Source organism: Platichthys flesus, chromosome 20 (assembly GCF_949316205.1).
Source record: "Platichthys flesus chromosome 20, fPlaFle2.1, whole genome shotgun sequence".
Lineage (NCBI taxonomy): Eukaryota > Metazoa > Chordata > Actinopteri > Pleuronectiformes > Pleuronectidae > Platichthys > Platichthys flesus.
Window position 1 is genome coordinate 11,975,347 of NC_084964.1, and position 22,130 is coordinate 11,997,476.

The 22,130-nt window shown below is 42.4% G+C and overlaps 2 protein-coding genes and 1 non-coding gene across 10 annotated transcripts; 1 reads left to right on the forward strand and 2 right to left on the reverse strand.

The window, feature by feature from the left end:
- Positions 1 to 555: 555 nt before the first annotated feature.
- On the reverse strand, positions 556 to 5,126 carry LOC133931802 (uncharacterized). Its single transcript, XM_062378750.1, has 7 exons — positions 4,874 to 5,126; positions 3,158 to 3,241; positions 2,983 to 3,071; positions 2,708 to 2,887; positions 1,800 to 1,937; positions 1,490 to 1,682; positions 556 to 1,383 (listed from the first exon to the last, which is right to left on the reverse strand). Exons 1-7 carry the CDS (start codon positions 5,124 to 5,126, stop codon positions 1,067 to 1,069), a joined length of 1,254 nt encoding a protein of 417 aa, XP_062234734.1. The 3' UTR covers positions 556 to 1,066.
- A 4,402-nt stretch (positions 5,127 to 9,528) lies between these two features.
- trnal-uag (transfer RNA leucine (anticodon UAG)) lies at positions 9,529 to 9,610 on the reverse strand. The gene has a single exon. It is a non-coding gene; the product is annotated as a tRNA-Leu (tRNA).
- A 643-nt stretch (positions 9,611 to 10,253) lies between these two features.
- eef2k (eukaryotic elongation factor 2 kinase) lies at positions 10,254 to 21,385 on the forward strand. Of its 8 annotated transcripts, none has more exons than XM_062414019.1 (20): positions 10,254 to 10,458; positions 10,948 to 11,215; positions 12,154 to 12,213; positions 13,312 to 13,412; positions 14,783 to 14,843; positions 14,982 to 15,019; positions 15,785 to 15,956; positions 16,229 to 16,378; positions 16,466 to 16,598; positions 16,702 to 16,829; positions 17,224 to 17,431; positions 17,536 to 17,600; positions 17,836 to 17,913; positions 18,411 to 18,467; positions 18,661 to 18,726; positions 19,240 to 19,371; positions 19,559 to 19,747; positions 19,822 to 19,946; positions 20,122 to 20,300; positions 20,807 to 21,385. In XM_062414019.1, exons 2-20 carry the CDS (start codon positions 10,961 to 10,963, stop codon positions 20,917 to 20,919), a joined length of 2,310 nt encoding a protein of 769 aa, XP_062270003.1. In that variant the 5' UTR covers positions 10,254 to 10,458; positions 10,948 to 10,960; the 3' UTR covers positions 20,920 to 21,385. The 8 variants fall into 8 exon arrangements, with proteins under 8 accessions (XP_062270003.1, XP_062270005.1, XP_062270004.1 ...); XM_062414021.1 differs by having other exon boundaries at positions 17,224 to 17,416; XM_062414020.1 differs by having other exon boundaries at positions 10,953 to 11,215.
- The last annotated feature ends 745 nt before the right edge of the window (positions 21,386 to 22,130 follow it).

The window sequence follows — 22,130 nt, forward strand, 5'->3', positions numbered from 1 at the left end:
TGTTCTACTTCAGTATTTTAATCTATTAACATGCATGAACAAGTTTTGGATCAACTGATACAAATTGTGAAACAACTGGTTTACTGCAGCCTAACCAAAATCATACAAAGCAAGACTGTGCAATGAGAAGTAAGAAGAACTGAGGCAGCCACCCTGAGCATCACCAAAGGGTCATTCATATACTCACACACTTGACTTTGCCACATATAAATTTGGACATTTGGAATGTATATCCTTCGATACAAATCTTTGTGCAGAACGCAGAAGTCAAAGAAAGCAAACTGTAGACGCACAACCTTCAAATATCCATATACAACAGGTGAAGGACCCTCGCAGATGTTTAAGATAAAGAAAGTGTTGCTCAACCTAAAATTGATCTTGATTGACTGGTATTGTTTCTTATTGATGAATAGTTGTTACAGATGTGAACATTTCAAAGGGAGAGGCGGTGGTCTAGTGTCAGAAACTTGGACTATGGGCAGAGAAGGTCTCTGGTTCGTCTCTGGTTCGACTCCACAGAGAAACAACAAAAGACAAGCCTGGATTGATCTGTCCAAAAATCCAAGAGTCTTCCTACCCTGTCTAGTGCCCCTGAGCAAGGCACCTTACTCCCCCAACATCTGCTCCCCGAGCGCCGTACATGGTCGCTCACTGCTCTGTGTGTCCTGCACCAGATGGGTTAAGAGCAGAAGTTAAATTTCCCTACCTGCATGAGTGTGCCTTTGCATGTCTGTGCATGTGTTTGGGACTAAAATGCATCTTAAAAAAAATAAATAAAGAAAAGACAGTATATTTTGAAAAATCTAAACATTCAAATGAACTTAGACTAAGAGACAAAAATGAGTTGTTAACATGAAGGAATGTATCTACAGTGTTGTGTTTATAGCGATAAATGGGGGAATTGTTATCTCCTTTTGATATTGATTATTTAAGTGTGTTTACTGCATTGTTTGTTTAATAACAAGATATTTAAAAAACAATTAATTTGACTGTGATGGTCATGTTGGTGAAACGTTTGTTCATTCATACTGTGCAGCACCTCTCCCATAAAATATGTCCTTGTGGATTAGACACTTGCCGAACTAAAGAGTTTCTCCTTTGAGTACTGAGACACAACATAATGCATTTTCTGGATGGCCAGCTGGGTATCTTCAGGGGAGATCCCGAGATGCCACACAGCCCGGACCGAGTTTCCAAAGAAAGGAATCATCGCAACCTGTACCACTTGTCCCAGTGCAGCCTCCTCCCCCTCTCCGACCTGAACCATGTGGGCGCAGAACTCAGACGGACTCAAACTGGGCTCCCTGAGCCGGAAAACCACGATGTTTGTCTCCACAGACGCCATGTCCACAGCAAATAGAGGGGGGTCACAGTCGAGCAGAGCTGGGTTATGAGACGAAACATTTAAAAAAGAAGTAATGAGCAGGAACAGAAGGGCAGCCGGTTAGTGATTACATTGAATAGATGATGTTATATATAAGCAGCTCACCTTGAGCAAAGGTTTTTGCGTTGCGGTGATCCTCTTCCAGTCGTCCCACCATATCCAGTAAAGACACTCTTCCAGCTGCTGCTAGTAAACTAATCTGGCTCATCCGCCCACCCAGGGCATGTCTCGCCCGTACCGCTCGGTTGATGAAGTCTTTGGATCCAGCCAGCACGGAACCCACAGGGGCACCCAAACCCTGTTACACACCTATTTTTCAACTTGGCTTTGCCGACTCAACATGACTTCTCTAAAATACATGAAGATATTAGTATTTTCACATCTATTCTGGTGTGAGTGTGTTTTGAAGACCCACCTTGTTAAGGCACAAAGTGACGGAGTGTGTGTGCTGCAGTATTGTGTGTGGAGGCACTCCCTGGGCCACGGCAGCGTTCAATAGCCTGGCTCCGTCCATGTGAACCGACAGCCCGTATCTGTCTGCCAAAGCACGAACCTTGGAGATGGAAACACAGCATTGGAAGTTAATCAAACGTGTTATGCTGCAATCCGCTTTGATACGGGAGAAATCAGAGCTACTGTCACATGTGTGCAGCAGATCGGCACAAACAGAGTAAAGGACCAAATGCTGATAACCCGGCAAAATAGACAGTTTTAGTAGTTTAGTAAAAGGACTTACAAGATTAAGTTAAACAAAAAATCCGAGGGAAGTCCAAACAGGCAACCAGAACCAAAAGGGAGTGGGTAGCAATCCAAAGCGCGAACACAGAACAAAGTAAACATCCGAGCAACTAAAAGTTGAATTGTGCATTTGTGTTATAATAATCTGGAGAAAAAAAAAGTCCCAATGCTCCAAAATTATGTTTGTTGGTTTTAAATTGATGACGTCAGCAGCCCAGCAACTCGTGTAAGGCCTTTACCCAGAGAGTAGTTGTTTCCCGACTTTAGGTTGGCATTCACTTGGATTTTTGCGATCGGAAAAAAAAGACCAACTCCACAACTCGAGAAAGAGGAAACTTCCGAGGAGCGCATGAATGCCAAAGACAGGGGTGCTTCCGAAAAGTAGAAGCAAACACAAAGAGACAGAGAGTAAAATCACAATTGACACACAAGGGATTTCAGAATCAGACAGAATAAAACAGGCAGAAAGTTCACACAGGGAATTACATAGTGACAATGTTGAAATGTAAAAAAAAAAAGGTCAGCATGAAACAACACGCAGCGTTCTCCACTACACGTATGTTTAAAACTACAAATCACTCCCACCTCCTGCAAGAAGGTCAGAGGCAACACACGTCCTCCCTGTATGTTGTGTGAGTTCTCCAAACATATCAGCCTCGAGCGGGCCAGCGATGGGTCATCGTGGCGGATCTTTGATTCCAGCTCGTCCAAGTCAAATGTTCCATTACGGAGCGTGGTCACTGTGGTGCTGTGGACACCAGCCACCTGTGTCAGCACAAAAACACACTCATTAGTTCCTACAGGTACAAACTGACATGTAGATGAGGCCCAGCTTCAGGCATGTGCCGCTCTGTTCTCACCTGTGCACTTGACCCCTGCTCATATATGTGCAAATGGGACAGGTCGCCCACAATCATCTCGTTGCCCCGCCCCCAGCAGTGTGACATCACTGCATGAAGAAAAGCGTGCACATTTATGACCATTCTGAACCCATGGCAAGTGGATTTAGACTCTGCCAGTTGAAGGTCAGCTCACCTGCAACAAGGTTTCCCATGGTTCCACTGGGTAGAAAGAGCGCGTCCTCCATTCCAAACATATCCGCTGCAATTTTCTGGAGCTCTGCAGAAATCAGTTACACACTGTGACATTTTTTGCAACAGGAAGAACAAAAAGCATCTGTGCATGAACTAATTATTATTATCCTACTTTTTTACTGCTAATGATGCCACTGCTGCTATTGTTACCTCCAGGTTCCTCATAGCTATTTGTCTGTTGGACTGTGTGAAGGCACTTTTTGTATTTAGATAAGTCTAATGAAAGAATGACAAGTATATAGAGAATATTATTCCAAGATTTGTTTCTGTGTGGATTAGATTTGGTAACACTGAGAGGTCGTCGTGACACTGCTCAAATGTGTAATCGCTGGAGATTCCTCTGTGCCTCTGCTGAGACAAAAGGTTTTCACACCTAGAGTATTTTAGGGGTCTGAGAGAAAATGTTTTTCAGACTCAAGAGCTTCTCTTGTATTGTGTAACTTTCAAAGGGGTCATCATTCAGTTTGAAGGTGACCAAATCTAAGCCTGATCACAACAAAGCAGAGTGCTGATTGGGTAAACATTCCGCCTCTGTGTGAGGAGGGCACTAACTTGCATTAATGAAATTGACTTTCCATTGTTCAGAGCTCTTGCTTGAATCTGTCACAGTGATGATAGCAAGTTGCCCTAAGCCGCAGCTGAGTAAGAATTATTAAACCAGAAGATAATTGTTTGTTGTGTCATGTATTCAATATTCTATTACAACTGTCAGCAGGATTAGTCCAAAACTACAGGACTGATTTCCATCACCTGAGGAAAACTCAATTAAAATTTGTAGTGGATCCATATAAACAAGCAGATCTGGTACCTTTCAAATTAATATTTACATTTTTACACCTGCAAATATCACATGTGTCACAGATGTACAGTGTACGGCTGTGAGTCACTTTGAAATATCCTAAAACAAATGTGGGCCTTTCACGGCCAACATGCCGTGCTCAAGGCACAGTTTGATCTGGATGTAAACCTAAAGTGGTACAAATAGTAAACAGGGATTATGGCCCACATAACACAAAACTAATCCCTGCATGTGAAGACAAATTTGTGTCAGTTAGTGCTCCTGCAGGTTTCGGTGGAATTTCAGGTTAACCACAAAGGTGAAGTCAGATAAGTTCTCACAAGCGATGAAGCCAAGATTCATATGCAAATTAAATCACATCTTCGCTCCGCGACTCCCCTGCCCACCCCACATATTCCTTTCATCCTCATTTCTATCCTGGGAACCCGACCTGTAGAGACAGACAATCCGAAGACTGGTTCTGCCTTTCTTCCTGTTTCTCTCCGCTCCGTAAGGGTTTGCTCATCGTGGAATGTGGTTTCATTTTGTGATTACTAGCGTTTGGGTTCATGATAAAAACGAATAAAATACAACAAGTAGGATACTGGACATGTGTATTAACGTACCATGTAACAAAGAGTTGATCTTTATTGCCCAATATGTTGGTGTGTGTGAATGTGTGTCGTCAATAAAATGCACATTAACACATTAGGATGAACAAAAGTGATACAAACTAAATTTCTGAACCGAAAACTGAACTGTTTATCACAGAGCAATGAGCAACAAACCCTTGTGCTGTACATTATAGCCGTTCATTCAAAGTTATTTGAGTTAGTTACATATAAAAGTAAAATGTTACCATCTCCGTTCGGTTCTTACCATGAACTATCGGGTCATCTCTTATCAGCTCAGGTCTGACCGCGGCCGCCACCATGGCCTGGAGCATCGCGGGCCCGGGCTTGGTCACTGAATCTGTGCGGAGGTCCACCACCCGGACGTGCGCCGCGGGGTGCCTGGTCTTGGGGATGACGGTGAGGTAGCCCCGCGTGGGGCTCCATCCCAGCAGAGTCGCCCCTGCTGCTGCTGCTCCGTGTCCTTTACCGGACAGCGCTCTTCTGATCCACACCACCATTGGTGAAAACTAACAAACTGTTCTAAGACTGATTTCGTTGCCTCACAACAGGTGAGTGTCCTTAACGCCAGAGCAATACTTGATATACCGGACCATGCTAGTTACAGGTGGTAGGTTGAGTGGAGTTGTGTTGACGTCACTCACATAATAGTAAAGTTTCCTCATGGGGGAATTCTTAGACCGAACTCTTATTTTATTGTATAGATTGTAATTACTTGAGCATTGTTAGAAGAGAGCCTGAGAATCAAACATATCACTGCCAGCGACTGCTTAATGTTATTGTTGTACATTTGACAATAAAAGTCTTGAATCTTGAATCTAAAACTACTGAAGTCACTTTGGATCATGGACCTCTTTATATCCATAGTTAATTTTAGCGATTTTCAAATTGCTCTGCATTAAATTTAATAAACTCGTGTCTCTTGTCAGAGTTTGTTTTATTAGTAAAACAAACAAATAATAATGTTATTATAAGAGATTGGCCTAACCATTCTATGAACTAAGTTGTGCTTCTTCATAAATTTGAATTGAGTGAAAATGTTATTTAAGACCCACAAAATCGATTTTCTCCACCTGTCAATATGAGTGATATGGAACATGTAGTGTTTTGAAATGTTTATGTGTTATGTGTTGACACAAGGTGGCACTGCTGCATACGCTCTTTGGGAAGGTTTTGTCCTTCCACGCAATTATGAGTGAACTAACGGCTCAAAAATATAGGAACATAATATTTCATGCTTGTAGTCCATGGGATTGGCAAAAGAGCTCAGTCGTGCCTTCGAATAGTTCAGAAAACGACAGCTGCTTGACAACGACAACTCAACACATTTGACACACTTCGAAAGGCCTCAAATGTTTGTCATTTGGGGTTGTGTGTCATTTGGGTGTTGCAAAATTCTTCTCCAGCCTCCTGCACTAGATTTTACTGAGACTTATGCATTAGTTGGACAGATGTGTTATGCCGAGGCCTGATAAAAAATATCTGGGTCCATGACCTGAGTCCAATAGGAAGTTGGAATTTTGTGTGGATTTTCTGATATAGGGCCATTTAAGGCTGGAGCTTAGAGGTGTAAGGGAAATGTAACATGTGGTATACTTTGATTGATCAATATTGAATCTCTAACAAATGTCACTTTGATGTTGCTATTTCCTGTTGAACTGAATGAGTGTTAGCCTGAATACTCCAGTCACAGTAATCTAATTAGTCTGGATGTAAAGAACTACTTTGATGTCATATGACTTTCTCACCCACAAATTAACCTAACAAAGACTTTAAAGCACGGGGGATTTATGGTGGTAGTAGACATTAAGACAGATGTTACACTCCAGGGGTCTGAGATAAAGCAGGGGACAGGGGATATACTTTCACCTATTTCCTGAATATCAAAGAGGCTGATCGATAAGTTTTGTTCCTCTCTAGGAGGAGCTGTGAGATGTTTGAAGTGCTCCCTTTCTTGCATGTCATTAACTGTTTAACCACCCCCTCCCGAATGGGTGGGTTAGCCAAATGTATAAATACCAACCACTGTCTTCCTATCTGGGTGCATATGACAAACTCAACTCTGTTGTATGTACCATGCTCGAGCATTAAATGTGTGACAATACTGTAAGAGAATTGTGTCTCGTTTCCTCCTTGCTAAAGGTGGGATTGTAGAAATTGCCACGACAGAGGCCTGTTTAGAACCAAACTTTGATACCCAGCCCTAAATGAAGTAATTAGGGCCCAAGCACCAAGCAGTAGGAGACAGTGGGCGGCCCTAATGAACTTATAAGGATTTTTTTTTTCTTCAGACAAATGGATTTATCATGCTGAAATTCTTACCAAGATTTGCATACCAAGAGCATCGCCATCCCGGCGATGCTCTCATTGCCGGGATGTACTAAAGTATAAGCAAGGAGAAGAGAGCGGACTGTGGAGGACCAGAACCAGCCAGGAACTCAGGTCCTGATGGACGTTTACAACAAGGTACTGAGGACAAGAGTGAAGACTCTTCTGAGACTGAAGAGGGTGAGGATGATTGGCTGGAGACCAGGGAATCTCAGACTGGTTTAATTACAAGAAATAAAAAACTGTTTAGTTGCTCTGAGTGTGGTAACATTTTTTGCCGAAGGTGGAGTCTAAATATGCATATGAGGATTCATAAAGGAGAGAAACCGTTTAGTTGCTCTGAGTGTGGTAAAAGATTTTACCAAAATTTTTGTCATGAGGATTCATACAGGAGAGAAACTGTTTGGTTGCTCTGAACGTGGTAAAAGATTTAGTCGGAGGGACAATCTAAATAAACACATGGGGATTCATACAGGAGAGAAACCGTTTGGTTGCTCTGAGTGTGGTAACAGATTTAGCCATAGGGAAAGTCTAAATACACACATGAGGATTCATACAGGAGAGAAACCGTTTAGTGGCTCTGACTGAGGTTAAAGATTAAATTAGATCCAATGACAGTGTGTGTTCTCCTTTATGAATTGAATGTGTTTCCAAGAATAAAATTTAAATAAAAAGATAGTGGCGTCGTCGCCCTCCTCCTCTTTGTTTCTGTACGAACGGAGGCTGCACTGGTTACAGTTGAATTGTCTTATCAAGAGACAAATGTATATGCTCGGGCCCGTTCAGTGCTGCTTCCTGTTGTTTTTTTCATAATGCCCCTTGAGACTTTTGTGTTTTTCTGGTCATGATAGATCGGTCAATGTGAACGCATTCCAGGGGTCTCGTATTTGATTTTTTGTTTTGTTTGAAATAAGTATTTACTTGGTGCCGTCTAGTGTGTTTTCTTAGGCACAGCTTCAGGAATAGTAAAGCTCAGCACAGTGAAATATGTTATTTTCAAGACATCCATGAAAAGAAACTGAGCAGTGGTGGTGTCTGTTTAACTGAGGATCATGTATCAGTGGTCACATCAGGTTTGATTGTCATATTTATTTCAATCTTTTTCTTTTTCTAGGATAAATAAAAAACATAAATGCTTCTGTTAATATGTTCTCCAAGTCAACGGAAAGCCAATGAGCTGTCTAATTCCACAGCCCAATAGTGCTAATTTCCCTTCTCCCTTATCTTGTTTATTATTTGGGGGGGTGGGGGAGTGATCTAAAATCCATTTGATAAAGAATCTTAATAGGAGAAATGAGAAACTGAATGAATTAATGAATGACTTTCCCTTTTTCATATTTGCTATTCAACCTGCGGCCTTGTGCTGATAATCAAAGTTAAAACAAAGCAAATTAGCCATGAAATCTAATTTAATTTAGTTATTTAATAATATTGACAATGTTTTTCATATAACAAGGGACAATACAATGAAAGTCAAAAATTATCAATAACATCATTTGTCTCTGATATTTCTTTGAGAAAAAACAAGACTCATTGAAAATCCCTTTTATCGTCTGCTAAAAGGCACAAGGAGGCTTATTGGAGCACAGCAATAACTTATCAATGATCAAACAGTACACAGTCATCCAATGAAACTCTGCATTAGTAAATAAAAAGGCTGATGTTGTGGAAAAGCTAAGACGAAAATATACTTCTGCAAGAAGCAAAATTCTTTGTTTGATAACATGAACAAAAGTATCTCCTCAAAATAGCAATGATACCTACAAATCCCTTCAAAGAACACATAATGAATATGTATCATTAAGAGCTGATTGAGACACATTAAAAACATTGTGAACGCAGCTCGAGACAGAAAGTTCAATCTGCTACCTACTGCCTGGACAATCTGTCAAGTACTGTGAAGAATTTTCTAACAATGCTTCTATAACAAGAGGGATACATCTTTATACAGCATTTGAATCTTCCTTCAGAACCCCGCTCAGTACAATCTCTCAAATCTATAAGATGAGACAACACACGATGGTTTCAGATAACAATCACAATTGGAAATGTCAGTCTATAAGATGAGCGGATTACTATTATAAAGAGTTTTTACAGAATCTACTTTATAACATGATCTGTTTGCAAATATAGACATTTATTTTGTATCATTATAATGTGCTTGTATTGAGAAGAATAGAGGAGCTGATACTCAGTGTATGCAATGATCAGTAAGGCTCTGTATTATTTATAGTACAATACGTATTAGTTGCCAGTTGAGTAAAACACTGTGTTGTGTTGTTTTGTTGATAGATATATTGTAGTGCACATGCAGAAGAGTTTATTATACTAATGATAAGGCCTCCAGATCAAAGCCTCAGCATGCAGAGTAAAGACAAACACAGAAACTGCAGATATAAAGAAATAAAGAAAAGTGTCTTCTCAACACGATGGCTAAACGTGTTAAATAGTACATGAGTTGAATAAAAAACAATCAAAAGATATTGGCAGCGGTGGGATTCGAACCCACGCCATCGAAATGACTGGAGCGTGTTAAATAGTACATGAGTGGAATGAAAAACAATCAAAAGGATTTGGCAGCGGTGGGATTCGAACCCACGCCATCGAAATGACTGGAGCCTAAATCCAGCGCCTTAGACCACTCGGCCACGCTACCACAATGTCACAGGTGACCTCATCAATCCGTCTTAAAGAGCTACGTGTAGCTTTATCAACGTGTCCAGAGGAATTCTTCCACCAAACATTCACTGATCTCAACCTAGTGAACCTGCTATATATAACGGGAGTACTGTAGCCGAAACATCACGTGTGTTAACGCTCTCCATTTGAACCAGGTCTCTTCTCGTGTGACGCTAGGCTAGCTAACACATGCTAACTGTAGCCAGTGCTGCTTTCAAATGCTCTTCCGTTACCGTCACTATCAAGAGTTTCTGCTCTGAAACAACCTATTTTTCTATATTATTTCAATTATGCATTTAGAATTTCTCACATCATAGCAGTGCATAACATACCATAGCATATTATAACCAAACATAGCATAACATAACATATTATTATTTGATGCGATACAAATAAAACTAAATTGAAACAGAAGTAAAAGAGATTGAACTATTGAGATTGAAATTTGGTCTTTAACATAGTGGAAATAAGATCATTTCAAATTCAATGAAATATTGACGATTAAATGCACTAGTTGCATTCGATCGCTGAAAGTTTTACCTATCCCACGTTGTTCGTTCATATTTCCGATAGCCCTGAAAGCAGCAGTAGTGGGTGGGCGTGTCTGTCAGAGAGCTGGTGCTACGTGCGTCGGGCTCCGGTCGCTGTGGTGGATCCACGTCCCGAATCACAGACTCGTTCCCCGGACCGACGCTGGACGCTGGAGCTCCAGAACCGACCGACCGAGTGTTGTGTGGTGTGGTGTGGTCTGTCCCGGGAGGAGACTTGAACCTGCAGCTACTGACGCTACTGACGCCCTGTGTTTATAACCGATAGACGGAAGAGGTGAGTGGGAGAGTTTCACATTCTGACACAGGAAAGCTGGGCCTCAGGGTGATATACTGTCTGTTCTGTGAAAACATGGAACTATCACACACAGACAGATCAAAGGAAAGCGAATCCTCTTCTAGTGGGAGGTTGTTTTGCAGCATAGCTCAACATGACCCCTGGCTGCAGCAGCACAGGACTGGTATGTGGTGTGATAGTATCAATGCAGCAGAATACAAAGGTGCTTACAGATGCTGGACACCATCAATGTAATGAGCTCAATTGTTTTTTTTTCATGCTGATGCTCACATTCACTGCTTTAATCAGATTTGATATAACTTTTTATGGTATTCCACTTCCTGCTGCATGGATAACTTTCTCTCACATTGTATAAGTGGTTGTGCAGCCATGATGCAGGCGTGTTGGGTTCACGGCCCCAGCATGGCTGCTATAGATGATCTCCTCAATGTCTTTGTGTGGCACTCCCCTGCCTCCTCTTGTCACTAGGACAGCAGACATCATGGAGGACGACGACCTGATGTTCACCATGGAGGAGGAGGGCAGCGCCAAGAGACCCCCCGTCCAACGAGGGGCCCCCAGCCAGCGGACATCCTCGCTGAGCGACGCCAACGCCAGCGACGAAGACGACGACGACGACGAGATCATCAGCCCCATCCTGGACGACTCCGCCGTGGAAATCTGTCACTACTTGAAGAACCTGGTGTACACCCGGCAGCTGTCCAACTCTCTCCCTAAGAACAGCTTCCAGTACAAGGTGAGCTGTTGCCCCCTGGGACGGGATGAGAGATGATGCTCACGTGTAAAGTCAGGTGACAGCTAAAAATCAAGCACTGGATGATAGGGACGGGAATCGGCAGGGACCTCCCGATACGATATTATCACGATACTTAGGTGGCCATACGATATGTATTGTGATTCGATATTACGGGAGCATGGAAAACGGTTGAATCATACCTTCAAATACAACACAGTCAAATTCACTTAGCGCTTTACAAGTTTTATTTCAAATAGTAACATTAACTTAATGACTGCCGGGCAGCCAATAGAGAAAATAAATAAAAATATGCCCTATTATGGTATAGCCCCTGTCAACTATAAACAAACTGACAGATTAAGAAATGAATGCCACTTAGGCTACATTTAAACAATAAATAAAAGGTAAATTAAATAGAATTAATAAAAGTTTACTTAAAATATAAACTTTGAAATAAACAAACAGTAGCCTATGCTTCACTGTTGTTTGCATGTAGGCTATGCAAAGCTAAGTGCTTGGGTATGTTTAGATTCTTGTGCAAAAACAAGAGGAGCCGGTCAAAATGGGTCACGATTCGTAACTGAATTGATCCCCCCCCCCCCCCATCCCTACCGGATGATTATTTTAATGTCGCTCAATATTAAGCTTAACAATTTGTAGTTAGTGTGTTGTGGTTCAGCTCCATCACAGACTCTTGTTCTGCAATACGCTGCAAGAACAGCTCTTTGCCTTATAAGGAGACAGGATATCTGCCCACAAACTAATGTGTATGCTATCTTTGTGAATGTCCACCTCATCATTTCACTGTGACGAGAACAGGAAGTATCACAGATGGTATCTTACCTCATGTGATTATGTGTAACCGAAACACGTTTTTTTGTTTGGTGTTGTTGTTGACTGCGTCTAAAGCCGCACATTTTCTCAATTTTTCTACGTAGAATGAAACAGAGACAGTGGCAGAACCTCGCTCGTACAAGGTTTTGAGTCAGAGCGCACGGGTATGTTACGGATTAAATTATATCTTTGTTCTCTTCATCCTCACCCGTGACCATCCACGCCTCCCGTCTCCTTCTCCACTCTGCGATTAACATCCTTTTCCTACTTTTATTTTTATTTTAACAGCAAAATTCTTTTCACTTTTTCTCTCTTCCCATGACTCATTTTATGCTGATGTTTTTCTCTTCCTAATCAATGCATCCTCCTTTTTTCAACACTTACCAGTTCATAAATCATCACTAACCAACACCGGGTGTTGTTGTATTTTTGTTGACAAACCAAAAAAATAGGATTTGTAAATTTTTGCTTTACCTCACAAACAGACGTGAAAGTCTCCCAGTCCAAAACACCACCCTCCATGTTTCTCTCTATGTGTACCCTTTGCTCTAAATATAAACATGTCTCGAATGCCTGCGGGACAGAGACCAGTACACGAGGAAGACGTGCTGGGGGGGGTCATGGCTTGGGTTACTGCAGCAGGTTTAGATTCCTAGTAACACTTCTCAGGGTCCTACTGGGAAAGTTGTTTATTTTAAATGGTGGACCTGAATATGCAATGGAGATAACATTCATTTTAAGATGGCAGTAAAATATTGAAAGTATTATGGATACGTAGGAGACTCCTGCCTTGTACTAAAGTGTGATGTATTATTTCATGATAAGCTCATTAAACAGTTATATTTATTTTACGTTTCTATAATCAATGTGTGCTTCCTTTCTGCTTAAAGAATCATCCATTTGTCCTAATTCCTTTTTCCTCCTTTTTTTTTTCATTTCCTGTTAAAAGCTGTTTCATGCTTAAGCTGCAGTGATTTCATCCCTGAGTTTAGTTGATAAATCAGAACCAGTGACATTTACATTTGCCTCATTTGTGACCATAGTGTTATCACTAAAAGGCTGAAAATGACAGATGTTGTGTAGATTAAGCAGAAATTGGACAAACAATATTTCATAGTTTTTGCATTAAACCGCTTCCCCGTGTTTAACCCCCCCCCCCCCCCCGAGTATTCTGGCTAACCTGTTCTGGAAACCGACTCTTCCCTTATTTTGACATGATACTTATACTGCGAGCTATAAGATATGTTTCCTTATCATGACAGGATGCATGGAAACATGCAATTGAAAAGGCCAAAGCCATGCCCGACCCCTGGGCTCAGTTTCATCTGGAGGAAATTGAGACAGAACCCTGCATTCGTTACAGGTAAGAATAACTCTGTGTTGCCGTAAATCAACAGCAGTGATGGAACTTTAACCTATGCAAATTATTTACTCGTGCTTCTTTGTACTTTGATTAAGGCCTTTTTGTTAATTGAGAGGTACAGCTTGGGTGCGAATGTTTTTAACACCAAATATTGAAAAATCTTCAAATAATATTGAACTTTTTATTTAATTGGATTCCTTTAATCCGTTTCAAAAGTTGAAAAAGTTGTGTTTGTTGATGTTCAAGCCGGTCGGGAGCACCACCTCTTAAAGTTGGTCCGTGTTGGCAAACGATTGCCTAGAAAAATAGTTAGCTAAATAGTTAGCTAAGTGGGCACCATGACCTAAAAAACACAAAAAAACATAATTTATCATCTATTTTTGAGTTTAAAATATTGAATAAAGTTTAGGAAGCAACATAGTTCAGCATTAGGTGAGATTGAGAGATTCCCTGACTGATATCAGCCCTTAGCTCTCACTGAAGGGACTAAAGACTTCCTAGTTGGCTCGTATCTCGGTCAGTGGTGCTAATATCTTGTCTGTTGACAAACATGACTGGCCCCTTCGATGGGCAAATGAAGCACAGATGACTATTTCTATCATCTCATATTGTTGGCAGGATCACAGCTGCACAGATATTTATATTTTCAGTGCGGCTGCTTACAAACACCCAAACGCGCCTTGCAGAGTTCTGACACGTTGCATCAAGGCAGAGACACACAATGGAATGGGTTTGTGCAAAACAGCAGGGAAATGGATTCCTTTGGCCAAGTGTGTGTTTGAGGCTTGTTACGTAACACACAGAGCCGGGACTTGACTGCAGAGAGAGGAGGAATTGTCAGGAGCTGGGATCTACGGCCAAACTCTTTTTTTCTTGTGCTAATTTTGCTCACATGTAACCTCACTCCTCTTCCCTCTCTAATGGCCCAGTAAGAACTAGATGGAATGAAAGTCAGGGTACACAGTGTTCCCAGGCTTAAGAGGAGTGACTATATTTTAATCTTGTTTAATGGCACTCAGGTTTCAGATGTGAAAACTTGCAGCTGCAGCTACAGTTCCTGCATTATTCATTAACTCCGGCCACACACCCTAACAAGACAAACAGACACACTGACCCAGTGCACATGTACAGTGTGTTCACCTAATGTGTCCTACGCCACCATGATAAGAACTGATTATGGGCTGGTGACAGGCAAACGCCCATAGGACAAACAGGAACATGGCAAAAATGACCAAGACTGTTTGTCCAGCCAACAGGTCAAAACAAAATTTACGCTGACAAAGACAATTCATAATTTTTAAAGCAAGATATTTGACTGAGCCTATTCAGTATAACTTATTTCGACTTTATTTACTTTTTCCTCTTCACAGGTACAATGCCATCACAGGGGAGTGGGCTCAGGACCAGATCCACATCAAGATGGCTACTCAGGTATGACTTTTTCTCTTGAAATGCGTCTGTAAGTATAAGAAATACTGTAAGGCCTATATTAAAAACTCACATGTACGCAAGAAAGTCCTTCAGCTTGTTGTCTCTGGTCTAACTCATCTGTCTCTTGTTTTCTTGCAGCCGTTCGGGAAAGGGGCGATGAGGGAGTGCTTCAGAACGTAAGTCCTACTCATCAGTTCTCATCCAGCGGTTATTGCCCTCGTGTTCTAGTCAAAGAGGCTGACAGTGTAAGCAAAGCAGAGGAGTGTGGAGCTCTTAGATTGTGGCCTACAAGTGGTGTAGGTCCACATTCCTCTGGCTCAGACTCAGGAGGAGAGCCGCTGAAGGACTCCTCAGTTTATGAGCCCAAGATGGAACAGAGAGTTTGAATCAGCTCATAAACTCGTCCATGATGGCAGCAGGGCTTTGATTTAAACTAATAGAATTGGAGCCTGTCGGGTACACAGCTAACTGTTTTGGCTTCTGCATGATGTCGCAGAACGAACGAGAAAAGGAATAATAGCGTAATTTTCAATGTTTAGTCCTCAGTTATGTGGGAAATGTAGATGAGAGGCTACCGTCAACATCTCCCTCGTTTCAGCTGTTTGCTATTTGCGGTAACCCACGGAAAAATCTGTCTGGCAAAAGACCCCGAGCCCCAACACGCCCAAACAAGTTAGGTCCTTAAAAGCATAAATCTCCACATGTGAAATGTGGTTTGTTTTCCCTGAAGGATTTGAACACATGCGGTTGGAGCTGTTTTTATCTGGGGTCATGTTGGGCAGATCTGAGTTTAGATCCAGTTGATGGAAAAAAAATCCAAATAAATCTATCCCTCGGTGCAATTTCAGCTGCCTACCCTTCATTTACTGTGGATAAATGAAGGGTTAATTCAAATGCTTCCCTCTACTGAGAATTCTAACTCTTATTTCATTTCCCTCCAGGAAAAAATTGTCAAATTTCTCGCATAGCAGCAACTGGAAGTCGGCATCAAACTACGTGGCCAAGAGCTACATGGAGTCGGTGGAAAGAAAGGTTTACTTTGAGGACGTCAAGCTGCAGATGGAGGCCAAACTCTGGGGGGAGGAATACAACCGACACCGACCTCCCAAACAGGTGCAGGACAAACGTTTGCTTTTAAGCTGATGCTGACTCGTTAATGGGACGAGACAATATGGATCAAATCTGCTATGATCCTTTGAAAGCATTCAGAGCGCATGGCTGCACAATCCTTTAAACCTTAATTTGATAACGGAAAAACTCTAATCTGAGATTTAGTTATGCAACAGATGATTATAGATTATTTTATGTTGACCATTGGCCTTTCCGCCCTTGATTCGAAGGACCATTTGTGAGTGAGTGACTGTTGATCTGTTTGTAAACCTCAGGTGGACATCATGCAGATGTGCGTGGTGGAGATGACGGACAGACCAGGCAAACCTCTCTTCCACCTGGAACACTACATCGAGGGCAAATACATCAAATACAACTCAAACTCTGGCTTTGTGAGGGACGACAACATCAGACTCACCCCTCAGGTGTGTGACGTCACCCCTCGGATCTTGATACGTGTTCAACTAACAATCGCTTAATCTCAATCATTCGTTCCCTTCTGTATCCACCAGGCTTTTAGTCACTTCAGCTTCGAGCGGTCGGGACACCAGCTGATCGTGGTGGACATCCAGGGTGTCGGGGATCTCTACACTGACCCTCAGATTCACACCGAGAAGGGGACGGACTTCGGAGATGGAAATCTAGGTTTGGTTCTGTCAGTTTTTCTGTCGTGTAAACGATTAAATAAGCTTTTTGACAGATGGTGAAAGAGATATCGCATCTCGACCATAATGTACCTGTGTTCCAGGTGTGCGAGGCATGGCGCTGTTCTTCCACTCTCACCTGTGTAACAAGATCTGCAAGAGCATGGGCCTGATGCCCTTTGACCTCTCACCTGCGGAGAAATCCCAGCTGGACTGCACCAACAAACTGCTCGTAAATTGAACATGTTTATAACCCTAAAGAAAGACAGACAGGGCCAGAAGTCAGCATTATATCAGGGTAGATAACGAAAAACATTTTGGTAAAATATAAATAATGATAATAATGGCAAAAATGGGAGAAAATAAGAGTGAATTTGATTGTATTTGTTAAATTGACCATATGTTAAATACGCATTATTATCTGAAAAGGATTATAACCAGCTTGGTTGCACCTTTACAAAAATGATGATGAATGTGCTTTGTCCTCATGAAATTAGAAAATATACTGCAGCTCTCCTGCACACGCTCACTCTCATAAGGCTATTATAACTGCTTTGCATTATTATCATTATCACCCGCTTGCTTCAATCACCTGAACGAGCAGTTTCATCTTGTTTTTCCTCCAGCGGTCAGCCCAGACGGTGCTGAGAGGCTGCGAGGAGCCTTGCGGTTCCCCTCGTGTTCGCACCGTGTCCGGATCTCAGTGGATGTCCCGCCTCTCGGAGACGTCCTCTGCAGACGACAGCACGAGTGACGTGGACTCGGTCCCCTGCTCGCCTCTCATCCTCTCATCTCCGATAGCTGCATCTGGAACAATGGGCAAGTCGCCTGTTGGTACGGGCCTGAAGTCCTCAACACACAATGTGCATTTATGTATGTTTCGTGTAGTGAAGCGTGGTGTTCACACTGTAAATATGTACATATCTGCGTTCTAACAGGTTTATCTTTTACTGGAGTGAATGAAAATGAAAGATTCGGTAACAACAACACAGGAGAACATAAGGTGAGTAACATAAGGTGAACGGGACAAGCAAAAATAACACTGTGCCACATTCTCCTATGACCAAATTGCTGCAGTTTAGGGCTCAAATCTGAAGGGTTAGGGATCGGATTTAAAGTTCAAATACAGCAGCAACACTTGGCGAGGCACCGTGCGCACAATAATTGACCTCATCCTTTTTTTTTTTAAAGGGAGGCAGCACTGCACTGACTTTATTTTGATTTGCTTCCGTCTGTAGGAATTGGATAGCGGCAGTGACAGCGGATACCCCAGCGAGAGGAGGAGTGAAGGCGATCCGAGCGACCACGTGGACGGGGTAAAGACTCATTTGACCCTCACTGTGTTTTTTACTGGACCAGTCAGACAACTTCCAGGATTGGTTTACAGGATATTTTCAAGTAATGGAATCTCTTATTTTATTGACATAAACAGCTTCTCTTCAGTTGACAAAGACATACATGTGTTATCAAGTTAGTCAGAAAATATATTTTAGATATGGTAAAGATGGTTTAGATAGGTATTAAACTCATCTAACTAATACATTTTTTGTGTCTACATTGTATTAAGGAATCTAAATATATTATTTTCATATCTGTAGAGACATTTGTGAACATACTGTCCTGACGTCTCCATTTGAACACTTATTTACACTGACTGACATGTAGGACTTTTCTTGTTGTACACAGCTCAGTCTTCTTTGTCGTTCTGTCGTCTCAGCAGCTGTTAACATTTTCTTCTTGTCCACACTGAGCTCTGATAACTGTTGGATCTTCTGTCTGTAGCCTCTGTAATGCATGTTGTGTCACCACGTAGGCTCAGCATCGATACAACAGGCATTATTCCGAGTCAGACGAGGACAGTGTCAGACGGGTAAACAAACGTAGAGTCATCCGTGTCTAAAGCCTCATCCCCGCCTCAATCATACACCTCCCTGAATTTTCCTCATCCTTTACTCGCTTTGCCATCCCACTTTCCTCCCTCATCCCTTCTTTTTTAACAATGAAATTTGTTTCTCATCTTCCCACTAATCTACCTCCTCCTGCTCTGTGTCCTCCCTCACCAGTGGAAGGTGGTAGCTCCTCCGAGAGCCTCCGCATACCTAAATTCATTCAACCCTGACAACGAATGGGTGATTACTTGCACGGAGGATTGAAAGCTGTGGCATCTTGTCAAGCATGATTCTCAAAATTCAGATGTGAGCCATGTTCCCTCGGCTCTTGATTCGATTTAGTGAACCAACACTAGAAGCAAAATGGAGAGAAACTGAAAATGAGATTTGGAACCGAAACACCATCTACCTCTGTTTCACCAGCTTTGCTCATGATTCACGCCATAATAACTTTGTGTTGCAGGGGACTGTGTTTGTGTGTGTGTGTGTGTTCGTTCTCATGCTTCACATGATTTGTGCATTTGCTGATTGACAGGCCTGCAGGGGTGCACTCCTCCAGCTCTGAGCAAAGAGCTGATCTCTGCCATCTAGAATTAAAGCACTTTTTTCTGGATGGGTACACCCCTGAGAGTCGAGTGTGATTTTTGTACTTAATCTACCTGGCTTTTCATATAATTAGTTTTCAGATTTCTGTGGTGAAGAACAGATTGTTACGCTCTCCCTTTATTTTCTCCTTCTCATATCTGTGCCCAGCTGACAGAGGAGAAGTGGAGCTTCTACCATTCGTCTCGCGCTCACGTCCACCGATCGTCGTGTGTTTCCACTGAGGTGGAGCGACTCAGCACTCTGCTGCAGAAAACGACCGGCCAGTCAATTCTTGGAAAGGTGAGAAACAAACCATCACACCGGATGATTTAGATTTTTAATAAACATGACAGATAGCAGGACTATGACTTGCATTAACAGATGTTTTTGTTCTTGATGGTCACCGTACCGTAGCTTATTTAAGGTTGTGCTTTTTTTAGCAATTTCATTCGTCTAACATATACTGCATCTCTTTCCTCCTCCACAGGTCCACCTGGGGATGGTGCGGTACCACGAAGCCGGTCGCTTCTGTGAGAAGGACGAGCAGTGGGATCAGGACTCGGCCATGTTCCACCTGGAGAGAGCTGCCCAGTGTGGAGAGCTGGAGGCCATCATTGCCCTGGGCCTGTGCTATCTGCAGCTGCCTCATCACATACTGCCAGACATGGAGCTGGAGGTACTATTCTCCATGTGGTTTGACTGTGGTCTTGTGTGCTCCTGTGTGTTCTAACATCGTTGTGCGTTTGGCAGGATAGCGCAGGAAACAGGATGAAAGGTTTCAAGTATCTCCTGCTGGCGGCTGAGGCTGGTGACAGATCCGCAATGATTATTGTGGCCAAAGCCTTTGACTCAGGAGTCAATCTGTCTGCCGACAGGTCAGTGAAGCTTGTTTTCAGCAGGTGAACCAGTTTGAGTTAGAAAGATTGGAGTCCTTGTCCTACAGTCATGATTATACTGCCCCCTGGTGGGACCTTTTTAGGGCAAGGTCAAATTAAGACTGAAAGATTTTTGTTTTTTCTGTTTTGTTTAATATCTGTCTCTCAATTTCAGAAAGCAGGATTGGGCAGAAGCGATTCGCTGGTATGAAAGTGCATTGAACATGACGGACTGTGACGAGGGGGGAGAGTTTGATGGGACACAGGATGAGCCTCGTCACCTGATGCTGGCCAGAGCGGGAGAGATGTACCAAGAGGGAGGCCACAACCTCACCGCAGACCCACAGAGAGCAGGTTGGACTCCGGCTCCGGCTCGACAGACCTCCCTGTGTTAATACAGACCTTATGTTTTAAAGGAATATCATACTGAAATCCATATTTAGAGTATCGAACACTCGCCCTGTGTTGTCTTGGAATGAGCGTGGCAGCTTTAGACAGATGGAATCACAACAGATAAAGTTCATTATTTCCCCCCAACACGGCTAAATACTCTCTTTTACGACGGAGCCACTTAAAGGGGAACATTTTATTTTGTGTAGTTATATTAAAAGAATAAAGTCCCAATAGGGATAATGATGGAGGAATAAGATACATCAGACTTTATAGCATTGGCTTTAAGTCATTGTTGGTTTTTGTCTGTTCAAGGAATTTGTTAACAGCAGGAAAATTATCACCATCCTCCTTCTAATTGTATATGTTAAGTGTTTCTTCGGAAAAAACATTATCTGATGCAAATGTTATCACTGCCTCCTAAATCGCCTCTCTCATTATCTCATCATCGCCATCATCTCTCCCTGCAGGTGATCTGTTTACAGAAGCAGCAGAAGCTGCCATGGCCGCCATGAAAGGCAGGTTGGCGAACCAGTATTACATGAAAGCTGAAGAGGCCTGGGCGCTGATAGAGGAGGAGTAATTCGGGCTACACGCTCCCCTCACAAGGCATGCTACAGGAGATCATGTGTCTGACAGACAGCTAGTCTGACCCTTTACACATTCAGGACACAACTTGGATGGTTGCAGTTTACATCTTTTTTTATTACAGAGTAGTGAATGGATTTTTCTATGGATGCCTTAGGTGTGTGTGTGTGTGTATCTTCCAGGATCAGGCTTGTATCTCTAGGTTCCTGTCCTTCCTTCTCTCTGTTTGTGAAGCCAGTAATGCAGATTCCTGTTTTCTCTCATTTCCTGTGCCTGCTTCCTTCTGGCTTCTTACCGTCTGTATGAAAGAGATAAACTAAGAAATACAAAAAAAATAAAACAAGGGAAATGGTTTTACTTTCGCTGCCCCAAATGCTAATGAATGCTCGGATGAATGTTTGTTAAAATGTTTGCAGTATACAACTGTAAAATAAAGTTTGCATCGCTTTGTACAATGAAAATGTGTCATTATTGTTTCCTGTGGAGCTTGGTGGCGTTTAAAACCAAATACGGATCAAAGACTTCTTCTTTTTGGGCGTCTCCTCAGACAACTCAGTCTCCACAGGTTCTGAAGTAGGGAGGGCATTAGAGAGGGACTCCTGCTGGTTGTTTGGTACAGTTTCATCTGCAGGTGTGTCCACAGGCTCTCCTCCTGCTTCCTCCCCCCATTTCTCCTCCTCTTTCTCCTGCTGCTCCTCCCCCCATTTCTCTTCCTGGCTGCTTCTCCTCATCCCTTTCCTCCTGCCACTCCTGATGCTTGACATCCTCTCTCTCCTTCTTCAGTGAGAGTTGAGAAGTCAGTTCCTCCACTTGTCTCTGCAGAAGCATTTTCTCCTCAGCAGCATTCTGCCCAGGATGTTTTTTTTTTTTAAAGGGGCAGACCATACCTGCAACACAACAGCTCTCGGTCTCATATACAGATGGCAAGAGAAAGCAGAGAGGGATTTTTACACACTGTCTGATAAAGATTCCGACAGTAAAGGCAAGGAGTAGTGATGGATAAGGTTTTCTTTAACAAGTTAAAGAAAGTTTTCACCTTAAAACTATGACATGAACTGAACTTTGAACTAGTTCATCAGAGGTATGAACTTGCACAACACTGTGTGAATGTTGCTGCCGTGATGGAGATCAGCATTTGTGTTGTGTGTCTCTGTCAGTCCCATAGTTGAATGAAAATAATCAAATGATGTGATAGATTTGAGACAC